The sequence below is a fragment of the Epinephelus moara genome, chromosome 17 (genome assembly GCF_006386435.1).
Source record: "Epinephelus moara isolate mb chromosome 17, YSFRI_EMoa_1.0, whole genome shotgun sequence".
NCBI classification, from domain to species: Eukaryota; Metazoa; Chordata; class Actinopteri; order Perciformes; family Serranidae; genus Epinephelus; species Epinephelus moara.
This window is the reverse complement of record NC_065522.1, coordinates 6,436,686-6,452,200: the sequence shown is the minus strand read 5'-3', so window position 1 is coordinate 6,452,200 and position 15,515 is coordinate 6,436,686. Positions and strand designations below refer to the sequence as shown.

The following is a 15,515-nucleotide window of genomic DNA, read 5'->3' as shown; positions in this document are numbered from 1 at the left end:
CTTGAAATGAAGGATGAACTGACTGGACATTGATTGTCAAAGGTCAAGGTCACTTTGACCTTTCATCCATCTTATTCTGGTGAACACAATATCTCCAGAATACCTTGGGGGAATTTCTTCAAATTTGACACAAAGATTTACACAATAAATTGATCAGAAGTTGGTGGTTGAAGGTCAGATGTCAAGGTCTGTGTGACCTCAAAAAACATGTTTTTGTCCATAACTCAAGAATTCTTAGATAAATTCAGACAAAAGTTCACACAAATATCTAATATGATAAAATGATGAGGTGATGACATTCTATATCCAAAAGGTCAAAGGTCAACTTCACTGTGACATCATAATGTTCTGAAAAAAAAAAAGTTTTCATGGATGTAAACAGTGAAAACAAAAACAACTTAACTGGTGCATGGAGGTATATAGCCATGAGTTGGTAATTCTAGTTGTGAATGGGTGAATGGATTGTAAAGTTCACTCACTGCTAGTGCTGGCTGAATTTGAGCTGTTACAGCCACTGACTGAAGGCCAGTCTCTGTAACTTTAATACTCACTAATAACGAAGATTTTCTAAAACAAATTACTCACAGAACCTCTATATAGTCAGAATATATCATAATCATGATAGCTTTTCCTACAACCTACCTTAGACATGAATGTTTTTTGGTCTTTATTTGACAAGATTTGTTTTTTGTACCTTATTCACTGAATGCATTTTTTCCCAATTGTTATGTTACAACACAGCTTGATACAGATCCTACCAACACAGTGTCAAACCTCATGCTATGTACCTGTGTTTAAATGTGCCACCCACTCCAGGGGTTCAACAACTGAAGGACTAAGCAGTAGGCTACAGTTAAAGAGAACCAGATGATTCATACCTCCATTGTGTTTGTATGGTATTTGCAAAAATATTGTTGGTATTAGATTACTGTACTAATATGTCAAGTGGGAAATGAAATCTAAAACAATGTTTTTGTACAACATGGCATTAAATATAGGTTGTATGATAAGGGGGATACTATTTAAGTTTTACTAGTTAAATGTGCCTCTGCTTTATACTGTAATTCATGTGTTAACAATGTAGGGGCATAGCCAGACATTGTAAACATTTGGAGCCCAGCCCAAACCTAGGAGGGTCCGACAACATGCTCCCCAGGGAGATTTTTTGTTCCATTCACGGCAGCTCTATTCACTATTTTTCAAGCCATTTGAGATAACAGAATGCCCCAAAATCTGAACATCATTTGGGAAAAACATGATAGTTGCCAATGAAAAAAAAATCATCCTGAAGAACCTACACCCTATTTTGCATCTAATTATACTGTCTTTATCATTTTAAAACCATAACACAGTAACATAAATGTGAAGGACTCGCTCGGACTTCGCTCCTGCCACCTAAAAAGAGGTAAAAAATAAATAAATATACTGTATAATGTAACTATTTTTCTGTTATGTAACATAGGTAGAGTAGGAATTTGGCATAAACGGCATTAGAAATCTTGAATCCTCATTTGTTATGCTATGCTGAAGAATAGTTCACAGAATCCTAGTGGACAAATCTGAGCCATATTTAAATCCATATTTTACATTATATTAGATTTCTGTAGGGACTAGTAGATTTGGGGCTTTTGAGAAAACATAAGGGACTGAAGCCCCAGAAAACCCCCTGCTACACCCCTGTCAACAAGTGAAAAACATCAAGAGGTCTGCAAAAGGGTTTCATGTTTATTACAATTTCACACATTAAACAATAGCAAATGATGAAACATCCCTTGCGGTATCAGTGACACAATTTTGAACCAACACTGTACATTTGCAAAACACATCCAAATTACAAACTTCACCTGAGCCTTCATTTGAGCATTACAAGATCTCCAATTCTTTCATGTCTATGTCCGAACACACTTTTCCCTGCAGTGTGTTCACCATTTCATTCCAAATAAAAGTCCCCTTGTTCTCAAGGTCACAAACGTCCTCACTTCTCTTTGTTACACATTGACTTTCTTTTACCTTCACAATATTTACTGTCTTGCCAGAATGTTCATCGTCATTGTTTCAAAGCAGCAGGGTGGTGTGGCTTCAAAGCCCTACCCTGTTTGAGTGTCCTTGTGCAAGTGTAAGGCTTTGAATCAGTGACGTATCAGAACTTTAAGTCTTCCTTGAGACTTGTGAAAAAAGTATTTACACTTACACAGAAGTTAATTTCTCTATACAACAGTTCAGAAGGCTATTCTCCATGCACAGTCAAAAGCTGCTGCAAGTGCTGCATCAATCACAAAACACGGCAATTAAAGATTTGTCTGAATAAATGATCATTCTAAATATTTGTTTTTGCAGGGTTTATCAAAGCAAGGATTGTTGATTAGGTTGGTTGGCATATTAATCTGTGCACTCAGTTTATCAATTGTTTAAGTAACCTCTTTGCACATATTTCTGCATCAATTATTTTTTCTGCCATATGATACTGTCATACCCAAACACTAGAAAAAATGTTGACATTGTGCGCTCTGCATACCACGGATATGTTACATTTCCACATTATTATTCACAGAATACATTGAAACCTTATGTTTCTAAAAACACTGTGTTTAATGTATGGTTAGAGTTAGGCACACAAACCACTTGGTGAGGAAAAGATCATGTTTTGACGTGAAATACCTGATTTCAGGGGCACAATCCCACCTGGAAAAACAGAAATGTCCCGATGGAAAACAACCAATTTTCATGCCTTAAAAGCCACTGAAAACACAGCAATGCCTAATTAAGCAGCGATATGATATGCCACTGGACAGTGTCCGGTTGAAACACTGCCAGTTATGACTTATTATAGGGTGCTGGAAAGTCCCTACAGGATGGGCAGGAGTGGTGGTGGATGGGACCACCAACAAACCCTGGACTTTCACCTGGGAGTCTGGTGTTCACTTCCCATATGACTGTTGAGCTAAACCATGATGGGTTTTTTCTAACCCTAACCACATGCTTTTGTAGCCTAAACCTAACTATGTGCTTGTTCAAGTTTAGGCATTGATGTTCTAGCGTTGGTTGCAGCGTCCTGGATTGTCAATAGCAAACACAGGATATGCGTTGAATATGTAGATGTGAAAGGTCACTAACAAAGCGTCAATATGTGACAACTTGGGATGAGAACATGTTGGTCTAGCCTAGGTGTCACACCATCCACCGTCCGTTCAACCACCCCTTCCACCTCCTGATGACAAAGTCAGCTCATACACTGCGTCACTTTATAAATTGAAATGATATGTAGGAAACAAGCTAATGTAACGTATTCATGTAACATTTCCTTCTGGCGACTAGGCTGAAATCACAATGTTTTGTAATATGGATGAATTGACCCTTTAATTTAGACTTTTTCCAAATATATTGTACATATTCCTAACAATGATAATAAGGCGACTGCAGCTAAGCCAGTAATGGAGCAACATTTAAAACCCAAACAGTGACCATGGCATAGCATTTTCTAAAACATCTTAGCAGCTCAGGAGACAGCAAACTTAATAATTCAAACAACCTTTAAAATCCACGTGGCTTATTCATTTGAATACAATAGCTTACAACACTTCTTGATGACACGTCTAAAAAATTCACTACAATCTTTTTACAAAGGGGTGGCGTTCTTTTATAACAACATCAATACTGTAATTATTGTAAAAGAATACTTGTAGGGTTGGACTAGATTTTCTAGTGTCCTCATAAAGACATTAAAGTAACAAACAATTGATTGAAAATGACAGGATGGACTGCCCAGCAGATCCTAAGTCTGAACTATTTCAAGTACAAAACAATAATCTGTGTCAAAAATAACAACTAGATACATAATGAAATACGTGTCAAACTGGGCTAAAAATGACATCAGTGTGCAGGTTACACAGTAGAGTTATCCTTGGGGTCCCTCTCTATCCTGCCTGCTGCAGACAGCATCCTTTAGCTGCACTGCCTGTCTCTTCAGAGCTGCTTTGAAAACTAAAACCTTTCCATTCTAGTGAGAAGGCTGGCCATTTTTATTGTTGTGTGATCAGGGAATAATTAATCAACTCTTGACCTAGCAAAGACTGTCCCCATGTGGTCTTTAGATGAAGTGTGATACACCATGATTAAAACCTTCATTGAATATTCTGCTATATATGCAGGAAAAGTGCATGATGGGAGAACTCTAGGACATCTACCATATGTTCAACAGACACATTACATCAACAGATACAGATCCATGTAAATAAAAACACATGTTGGTGAGTACTGATCATGCATTTGAAGCCATAATAGTGACAATGCGTAAAATCAAACACACAAGAGATGGTAAAAAAATGTTAATTGGCAACTATTGTCATCAAAAAAATGATTATGCAATATGTTGTAAAATGACATAGATAACAAAAATCACAAAAAACAACATAATATGACAATTTTCAGAGTTTAACCCTGATAGATTAGGGGGTGATTGATTACCAGTCTGTTCTCATTCCCAAGGTATCAAATGCCAATGTTTGTCACGCCCCTCAGCATGTGATATCAATGCCAAAGGTACCCTTTAGCATTTTTATCAGATGCGGCTTTCAAGAAACTCCAAGGTAAACCCATTCATCAGCAGCTGATGTGGTTTAATGAGCGTATGTGTGGAAGGGACAAGTGGTGGATGGGTCAAAGAAAAACGTATCACCCAGGAAACTACAAACCAAAACTGAAACCAAAAATCAAGGTTGTTTTAATGTAACATTACATCACCTACATACCTACATCTTGTTATGTAACGTGACCGACATACTTCTTTAAACCCAAAATATGATCTTTCTTTCTAAACCTAACCAAGTACTTTTGTTGCCCACACCTAACCACAATTGTTTCACACATTAACCATGTGTTACAATATGTTTCAGCTGTGCATCATATAGAGACACTAAAGTGTGCCCTGTGCGCTGCTATGACACGCCAAGGGGCAGGACAAAGCCTCTGTATTTGACAATCTCAGAATGAGAACAGGTTGCAATTACTGTTTTCGCAAAGTCAGTGCTAGAGTCTTTCAATTTTCTACAATGTGGCATTATAAAACAAAAAATACATACTTTATACATATCTTGTACTTTTAAAAAAGGTGAAACAGGATGTAAAGGAGCCCTTTTAGACAAGGAACCCGATCCATCACCTCCAGCCAATACAATAAGCAAATGTAGCAAAATGAAGATATCGAAGCCCAGAACGGTCCAGCATCCACTCAAAGCTCAGCCCTGTGGGGAACCAAGAAAACAAATCAGACAGTAAGTTCTTACAAACACATGAACAGCTGAAATCCAAACACACTCATTCACCAAAGTGTCCACAAGTGAAATATTTCTTTTGTTAACAACAGGATGGGAGAGTCACATTATCCCACCAAGATTTTTGTTTTTATTTATGTTAATTTCATTTCATTTTATTTTTTAGTCAATCCACACAGTCAGGCAATTGGCAGTTGAAATGTACCGTTTTTGAGTATCCCTCTTTTATACACATACCACACCCATGCACTAAACAAGGGGGGGGGGGGGGGGGGGGGTAACTAAGGTACAGTGCCCATGAAGCAGTTTAAAGGTTTGATGCCTTGCTCAAGGGCATATCTGCAGTGCCCAACAGGCAAAGTGGTAGCTCTTGAACCAGCAACCCTCCAGTTTCCAAGCCAAGTCCCCACAGACTGAGCTACTTTCACCCAAAGAAACCTTATGTTCTAAGGAAACAAATAAGATGGGTTTCTCATTATATGACTGTACAAAGAATGACATGACACATCACATGATGTATCCATACAATGAATACACTGTAGAGACCTCTGATCAAACAGCTTAACAGTTCATTGGACCCCCCTGACTCCTGTCCAAGACTCTAGATAACTAAATCAGATTAGAACAATATGGAAATTTATTAATGACAAAATGAATGGGAAAAAAATCATCACTCAATCTGCAATCTGAGATTTCAGATTGCTCTGAGCCCAATTTGTAATTATAGAACACGGTTTGAGCACAGATTTCCCATTTCTTTAAACTAAGCCTGATAATCTGACTGAAGTGATATTTTGTTTTCACTTCATTGTTTGTATCAAGTATCTGACCCAATCTGGTAAACTATAGGTTGCTTTAAGCAGAGACCTTTGCGATTTGTGCAGCAACTCAATAGTTGTTGTTTTTCTTTCTTTTAAACTGAATTATAACAATTGTTTTATACATGTGTACATATATATATATATATATATATATATATATATATATGTATATATGTATATTTTATGGGAATACTGTATAGTTTTAGTTGGTAATCTTGCATAAGAATTTTTAACTTATTGTAGATGTATTACAGACTCTTGACTTAAACCCCAACACACTGTATTACATTAGCCAAGACATGACGAGAAAAACATTGGATGATATTGATTTGAGCTGTCAGGTAGATAAGAAGGAGGGTAGGTTTTATTTGGGGCAAATATCCAACCACTTCAGTTTTCTTTTAACTGCAGGAAACTATTAGACATCCAGGCAATAATCTAAGAGACAGTTTTAGAACTGGAGAGATTTGAAAGTTCCACACATTTAAAAATACACGAAGCTGGACATCATCAGCATAGTAATGATAAGAGACATAGCCCAACTGACAAGTAATGTGCATGAGCATGTAACGGGAAAGTAAAACAGGTCCCAAAAATTACCCCTGAGGAACTCCGCAGGTCGGAGGTGCACAGCTATACACTTTGTCAGTGATGGGAACAAAAAACTGGTGATTAGATACATCTAAGAAAACTATTCAAGTATTATATTAGGCAGGGTTGGACTAGCCATCTGGCATATTTTTCCAGTGGGCCAATGTGGCCATTGGGCTGACACAATTGTCTTTTTTTTTCTTTTTTAATGGCCAAAAAACATGTAGATCTGCCTGTTGGTTTATTTTCTTAACTGACACTGGGCTGGCTGAATCATTTCTTTAAACCCCTCCTTCTTTGGGCTCAGTGCCTTCATTAAACAGAGAGAAAAGACTTCAAGAAAGACTTTAACCTGGACTATTCAGACCTTTTCTAGCTGCTCAGAATAGGTCAGTTAGCGGCTCCTCTGAAAGCAACACAGCAGCTACCTCTCTCCCTTTCTCGCCATGAGCACGCAGCATAAAATACTCAGGTACAAGTATCTTAAAATTGTACTTAAGTACAGTGTTTGGGTAAATGTATTCATTCACATTCCACCACTGTTAACATAAATACATTTTACTGTTTTTCCAACTCTATAGTTAGTACACTTTTAATGATAGCAGTTGTATTCTGTTAAGTATTCTGTTTCTACTCAATACTAATTAACAACAACTATTTTTTTTAACATCACAATGCCTGATTAACCTGGATAATTATAAAACTGTTTTAAGNTGATAGCAGTTGTATTCTGTTAAGTATTCTGTTTCTACTCAATACTAATTAACAACAACTATTTTTTTTAACATCACAATGCCTGATTAACCTGGATAATTATAAAACTGTTTTAAGGGTAAATAATGCAAAAAAAAAGCAGAAGCTTCTTCATCCAAGACAAATGGATTGCAATAAGATGTCATATGTTACTTTGAGGAAACACACATGGAAACCAGACTGGAATCTGTCAGGAAAAAAAATAATAAAAAAATAATTTGACAATTTCCAAAAATTGCTTGACAACTTTGTTGCAGAGATTGAAACCGCCCCAAAACAGTAGTCTGGAGCCAGGCTAACTTCAGTTAAACTTGAGTAAAGTTAGTGTAACTAGTTCCCAGAGTAAAGCATGTATTTAGATAACATTGTTGTCCTGTAAAGAACAGAATAATAATGAGAAGAACAACAACTAACTGTGAAGTTTATCAGATGAACAGAATTTTCAAGAAAATCAAAAGACATACATACTTACAGAGACTCCTTACATTTTTTTGGTGTGTACTATGTTTAAGGTTTGTCATTTCAAAATTATTGCAAGATCATGTAACTACAAGGGCACAAAACAATCTGTCAACAAAATAAAAATAAGAATGAAAACTGCCTTCTCAGCAAAATGTCTTGTCTATTGACTACAACTTTATTAGCTGTATTCTAATGGCAAATAGGCTACCAGTGGGTGACTAGAAACTGATCAGCACCTGATGTACTGTAAAATCCCATAGAAAAGGAGTTAGCATATGGCTAACAAGCTCAAATAAACACAGGATATGTCATAAAACCTTAACTGATACATATTTGACCAAATTCCTTTCAACGTATAACAGCATTTGGATACATAACAAGACTCAACATAAGCAAAGTTCATATTATTATTATTATCATTATTATATGCATTTATACTATTTCAAAGTCATTGTGAGCACATATGCTCTTTTAAATGCTTCCATCCCGTAAACAGCAGAGTCATAATGAGATGGAAAACAGGCAGTGTTTTACTTCTGTCATTTCAACCTGTCTGAAAATGAAAGTTTGCTGCACTTAACTGACTTACTGAGGAAGCCACAGCTTCTAATGATGAAAATTGGAACACAGTTTTTGATTAAAATTAAATTCTTTACACAAACAAAAGGGGTTATGTGAAGCTGTACCTGGGCACAACAATGCTTTGAGCTAAATGCTAAAGTCAGCGTGCCAACATGCTCACAATTACAATGCTAGCATGACAATATTAAGCAGACATAATATTTATAATGTTCAAAATCTTAGTTTATGGTGTTAGCATGCGAACAGTTACTAATTATTACAAACTCCAAAGAACAGCTAAGACTGATGCCAATAATTATGTAGGTATGGGTCATAAACCAAACAAACAAATCTAAATTTTGACCAGATGATGGCACTAAGCGAAACGTCAGAGGATCACCAAAGTTATTACAGTTCATCTTGAGAGGAACATGAATGTCTCTATTAAATGTCATGACAATCCATCCAAACAGTTTCACTCAAAACCACAGAAACAGAGGATCACTAAAGTCAGTAGGATACATCCTCTGGGGACCATAAGTGTCTGTACAAAGTTTCATAGCAACCCATCTCACAACAATACAAACAGTAATAAGCATATTAAAATGATATAATGTAATAAGGTATCATCATCATCATCATCATCATCATCATCATCAGCCTAATAACCATAATCTACATCTCTAACTGTGTAGTGATGTTCACTGATAGTATCCTCAGTGGGGCTGTATTTAGAGTGTTGATGAATGGAAAAAGCTTGCCAGTGAAAGTGTGTGTAAAAGTATAAATGTGTGTATTTGTGTCTGGATTAGAAAATGACAGCTTTCCTCTTCTCCAGTCAAGACACACTCTAATCCTCTGGAGTGGCCTCTTCATAGAGAGAATCGTATCTGTAACTGATGGAGAGTATGCTCTGTATTTACCATCACAGAACCATATTTCCCAGTATCCAGTTAGAATCTCTCCTTTCCTTGGGACAGACTCTGCTGTCACACCCACAGCCCAGTTTGTATCATCTCTAACTTCAACATCCCAGGTGTGAGTCCCTGAGTTAAAGCCCTTGGAGCCAAGGACTGTGACATAGTCTTCAAATCGTTCTGGATTTCTCAGAAGTTGTCTCTCTACATCCGCCTTTTTGTATTTCACACTCTTCAGATCCTCAGACACGATGAGTTCTGGATGAGCAGTGTTTGGGTCCAGAATCACAGGAGTGTAGGAGACCATCTCTTTCATCTTGGTCCAGATGTTAACAGTCAGGTTTCCCAGGTGTTTGGCCACATCTATCAGAGCTCCTGGGCCCAGCTGTGGATCCTCCAGCAGGGGGCACTGCTCGACTCTTTTCACTGCAGCCTTGTAGTTGTGCAGGAATGAGATGTCATCAGCTCTTAGCTCCTCCTCTGTGGCCCTGACTCTGTTTGTAAGAGCTGCTATCTCTCCGCTCAGAGCCTCCATCTTCTCCTTCATCATTCGACTCTTCTGCTCCTCTTCCTCCCTCAGTGCAGTGATTCTGACCTCCTCTTCTTTTTGTAGAAACTGGTGAAGCTTCTTAAACTGTTCTTTAATCCACTTCTCTGTGTGTCTGGCCTGGTTCATCATGTGTTCTGCTGTATAATCCCAATTAACTTTAAGTTGATTCAAGCGATCCAGCATGTCCTTCCAGAGACTCAGAGAGCTCTGTAGCCATTCCTTGCAATCCTGTGCAGCTTCACTGATGGGTCTGAAGCTGTGGTTGACGTGCATTTTTGAGTCTCGACAGACAATACACACTGGCTTCATATGGTCCAGACAGAAGAGCTTTAGTTTTTCTGAGTGCAAGCTGCAGAGAGCCTCAGACCTCGAAGCGTTCTCCTCTAGAGAAAACCTCTGTAAGAAGGCTTCACACAGATTCTTTAAAGCCAAGTTACACGGTGGATCAGTCTTTGAAGATCGTCTTTTACAAAGTGGACACTCGTGAATCAGTTTCTCTGACCACCACTTCTGCAGACAGGCTTTGCAGAAACTGTGGCTACATGACAGCACAACAGGATTTTTGAAGACATCTGTACAGATTGGACAAGAAAAATCCATCTCTGCTTGGCTTACCCGAGCAGCCATTCCTGAGTGAGGCTGAAAACACAGCAGACAGAAACTTCAAACGTCGTCTCTCAAAAGTCGTCACTCTTCAGCAACTAGTGGAAGTGTAGCAGTATAGTAGTAGTAGTAGTACTCCAGTATTCTCAGTGACTCTCTTGATCCGTATTTCCTATCACTCAGTGGAAGCTCTTTTGTATCCTGTTGTCTGTCTCTAAGTGTGCAGCTCCGTCATCAGCGAACAAACTGTGTTTCCTGATTCATATTTTAATAGTCAGAGAGCGGGTGGTATCACCACCCAGGGTGTGTTGCATTCCAAAGCATTGCAAGGTATTGTAGACTGCTGTTATGGTAGATTTTATATATCTCATATTCAGCAGCACATGTTTAATATTTCTTTTGTAACCAATGTGTCTTATATGGAAATGCAAAGCTAAAAGAGGTTTAAAATTAAATTTAAATTGTACAGTAGGCCTATTTATTTTTTCATGCATGGTGTAGGACAAACTAAATCCAACATTTCATATTTTCATTTTCATTATAATTTTTTATATTTAAAATGCAGCGACAAACTTGACAAGAAAAATCATTCTCTAGTCATGAGGCCATTCAGTCTGAGTGAAGCTGAAAACACAACAGGTGAAATGTTCAAACAGGAAGCAACAGCATTCCTCTCTCACTTGGTTCTGCAGATTGATATACTGACTGGGCTCCCTCACTTCCCCAAACCTGCTGCCCACCTGTCTTATATGTTTATATGCCTTTTTTTTTAATAATCGGTGGCCCATGATTCATATCTACAGTAGAAATCAATGTCACCCATCACCAGGAACTCACTGAGGGTTCACTCAGACTGACTGTAGCACTAAAGCAAAACAGGAACATGTCAGTATGGGCGTGTTGCTACAGGTTCAATGTTGATAAACCAGCAAATCCAGTTTAAACGCATATCAAACAACTGAATTACTGTGTGGTAGTTTATACTCTCGGATTGAACAATACTCATCACAGTGGGCCTAATTATTTCATCCATTTGTCAGATTTCAGAAACCAAGCCTCAAGTATGCTGAAAATCAAACTAAAATGCTCTCAACTACGCAGCTGCCAAAACAAAACAGCGAAATGGAAATGGCATTATATGTAAAACTAAAACAGATATCTTGAAATAAAAATTGGTAACTGGTAAAAGCTGAGATAGGATATGAAAACCTGCAATAAACTTTGTAATTATGCAAAGAAGCAGGATGAGAGGGATACATTATTTAACAAGACTGAAAGTCTATGCTAGCAGCACTGTGAGGCCATACTTTGGCACAGTAATGCTTGAATGCTAACATTAGCATGCTAACATACAGTATTCACAATGCTAACATGCTGGTGTTTCGCAGGTATATTGTTTTATCATGGTCACCGTTTTAGTTTACCATGTCAGCATGCTAACTGCCCTAAAAACAAAGTATAGCTGAGAGCGATGGGAATTTTATTAGTTATGCAAAGAAGTGGTGATAAAACAAATTGTTAGATTGTGAAATTAATATCCTCCCCATCCTTTGAGGACCATGGTACAAAATTTCATGGCAATCCATCCAGTCTTCCAATCATCCAATCCCTTTTTAATGTTTTTGGGGTTGTTTTTTTTTTTACAAAATTTTATGGCAATCCATTTGAATTTTGTAAAGGTAAATCAGTCTGGACCAAAATGGCCCAGCAGCCTAAACTGCCATCCAGCCATTCAGCAAGTATGGCTAATAATATTTTTTGTGCTTATGTGTTTCAGGGTTTCCCACATGTTCATTTATTAGTGGCAGCCCGCCATGATCACAACATCTGTCGCCACGTATTGATTATTTTATATTTGGAGCTGGACTGTTTATTATGAGCACTATTAAAATATGTATACACTGTTGGGTTATCCACTGTAAAACACTCTTGGAGTACAGACAGTACATTTGGACAATGATGGAGCAGCAGAATGCCAGGCACAGTTAAAGTGAAACTTAACCAGTCATTGCACTGACTTTGCAATTCACTCACTTCCCCAGCAGCCACTCCTCTTATCCATCAATCAGATCTGATAAGCTCTCATTGGATCCACTGATCAATTTATCCACCCCGCGACTGAACCAATACACTTGAAGTGCTCCATCTGCGCTCAGATTTTACCCTTGCAGACTAATCTCTGCCCACTTGGTTTTGACATTGATGAATTTTCATATATTTTGGTTATTTGGGAGAGAAACCTGTACAGCAATTAATTTCCCCTTGCATGTCAGTCTGCCATCTAAGGTATCCCCAAAAAGTAGCCATATGTTCTCTCATGTCTGTCTTTGGTTTCAACATTTTGCATTCTTGCAGACAAACTGTATTTTCAGACCTGCATATAATGTCTGAATCTGTCTACAGGAGCATGATCTGTTATAAGAGCAGGAAATGAAAGCAAAATCAAGCTTGTCCTTATTGTGTTTTGGACCTCCTGGCACCCTTAAACACTTCTGTAGGTCCCTAAAAGCTGAAGCCTGAAAGGGCTCCCACTAATTTTAGCTGATTTGCACTCTTTCTGAAAAATATGGGAGTTCATTGCCACACTCAAAGGCACCACGATAATACTGCATGATCATGATACATGTTAATTGACATTCCCCAAACACAATTTTGGATCCAGTCTGTAGGATTGAAACTACCTTCCTTACTATTTTTCTTCTTATTATTATTATTATTATCATTATCATGTCACCCTCCCCGACCAGTAGCACCATTCTGTCAGTCAGCCTTTTTTTTCCTTTTTTTCTTTTTCATTTATTTATTTCTTTTTTGTCTGTGTGAATGTGTGATTTTTATTGACTATTATTATAGTTATTTATTATTATGTCATTTATTTTTCTTTGTCTGCCCATACTCACCCTTTTCTCTGTCTCTCTCTTCCCTGCGCGCCTTATACACTACATATGCACTCTCACACGCACGCATGCATGCACACAAACACACACACACACACACACACACACACACACGCATACACATAAAGCACAACACCAGAATGACAAATTGCTCTTCTATGGTCAATCGCTCTGTCCTGTATTCATTGTTTTGTCTTGTCTGTCAATGTTCTGTCCTTTGTCTTGCAATTAATAAAATAAATAAATAAATAAATAAATAAACTACCGTCCACTCAGAGGCACATTTCTCCAGCCTCTAGACTATGAGATGACAGGCTATCTGTCTTCTTTATTAACACAACTGAGCCCTTCAGTATGTGGGTCTCATTCTCAGATGAGAAGGGGAACTCCAAATGTTCTGCTGCTATGTTGCATGTTGTGTTTATGTAATTGCTGATCAGATGCCATGTGAACCTGGCTTCTCACTCTCTCTCTGTCTTTAAATGACTGGTCCTATAAAAAGCCAGCTGACCCTGCTGCGACTCTGTCCTGCCAGGCAGCCTCTTGATGTCCAGCAACAGCTGAAGCAGTCCGTGTATACACATAACAAACGTCTACCATCGCCTGACCTTTCACTCCTGCACACACTATGTCCACCATACACATTCAAACACCTAGCCCATAAAGAATCTTATATCAATATAATTCTCTGTATCTGTACTCTGATATCAGAATTCACAGCCTGTGAGTGCCAGCGTCTGCTGAGGTGCTCAGTTGCAAACTTTACAATCACATGGTGTCTCTTCCTTTCGCATGTATGTTGAATTCTAGTGCGCGGTTGGTTGCATGCTTAATGCCCTCATCCAATTAACATGATACTAGAAAATTCATAAATAGACTAAGTTGCCTTTACAGTAGATGTTAAATCACCACATGGAGAGTATGTCACCAGTGCACTATGGGCTAATAGGCTTTTTTAAGGTTAGATGAGGACGTGTATGAAGACACAAAGTGTTCCAAATAAATGTATGAAACATAAAAGAAATACAGATATAAAAAAAACTATATCACAATGAAGTTGTAAAATAATACAATACAGTTAATCCCAGCAAAACTTTGGTGTTAATAGAGAAATGAGGCCCAACTAGTCTGGAGACCTAACGTGCTATTTAGAATTAAAAATAAATAAAGCAAATAAATAAGGTTTAGTACATTTTGTTTAAAAAAATAACTTTTTCCAAAGTCTGTTTTTATTGTATTTTATTATTATTATTCAATCAGAACAGCTGTTAATGAGCTGACTTTGCATTGGATCTGTTTTGATTGATTGACTGATTTATTATTTTGTCTGTATTTATTCATATCAGGACCAAAAAGATGTTAGATTTTCACTACACGCTTATTGAGGCCAAAAGAGTTTATAATAACGATATTATTGTGATGTCTATGAAATATTTGGGGGTAAAAAAGATGACAGGCATTGAATTATTTACACAAAATTATCATATGTAGCCTATATCAATAACATGACATCAGTATTTGATTTGTTAATGTAGTGGTTATCATGTGTATCGTCAATAGCAATATATCGCAACACCTTTGATTCATATGATTCATTATCCATCCATCTGTTTTCGCAACCACTTATCATCTTGAGGGTCGCGGGGGGGCTGGAGCCTATCTCAGCAGACACTGGGCAAGAGGACAGGTTGCCAGACTATCGCAGGGCTGACATATAGAGACAGACAACCATTCATGTTCACATTCACACCTACAGTAATAATTGTAATAATGTAGTAATTAACCTATCCCCAACTTGCATGTCTTTAGACTGAAGGAGGAAGCCGGAGTACCCGGAGAAAACCCACACCGACACAGGCAGAACATGAAAACTCCGCATAGAAGGGCTTCCTCCTGGGACTGAACCAGGAACCCTCTTGCTGTGAGGCGACAACCACTATACCACCGTGCCACCCATATATTATTATCCATATATATACAGTGGTGTGAAAAAGTGTTTGCCCCCTTCCTGATTTCTTACTTTTTTGCATGTTTTCCACACTTAAATGTTTCAGATCATCAAACAAATTTAAACACTAGTCAAAGATAAC

At 37.8% G+C, this 15,515-nt stretch overlaps 2 protein-coding genes across 2 annotated transcripts in view; both read right to left on the bottom strand.

Moving 5' to 3' along the window:
- Window positions 1–1,722: 1,722 nt before the first annotated feature.
- Window positions 1,723–15,515, bottom strand: part of c17h4orf54 (chromosome 17 C4orf54 homolog) — a 22,501-nt gene continuing 8,708 nt past the window's right edge. Inside the window, exon 2 of the mRNA XM_050068019.1 lies at window positions 1,723–5,240. The gene's annotated coding sequence lies outside the window, so the exon portion shown is untranslated. The remainder of the gene's footprint in view (window positions 5,241–15,515) is intronic.
- Window positions 8,001–10,552, bottom strand: LOC126404639 (zinc-binding protein A33-like). Its single transcript, XM_050068020.1, has one exon. It carries the CDS (start codon window positions 10,550–10,552, stop codon window positions 9,134–9,136), a length of 1,419 nt encoding a protein of 472 aa, XP_049923977.1. The 3' UTR covers window positions 8,001–9,133.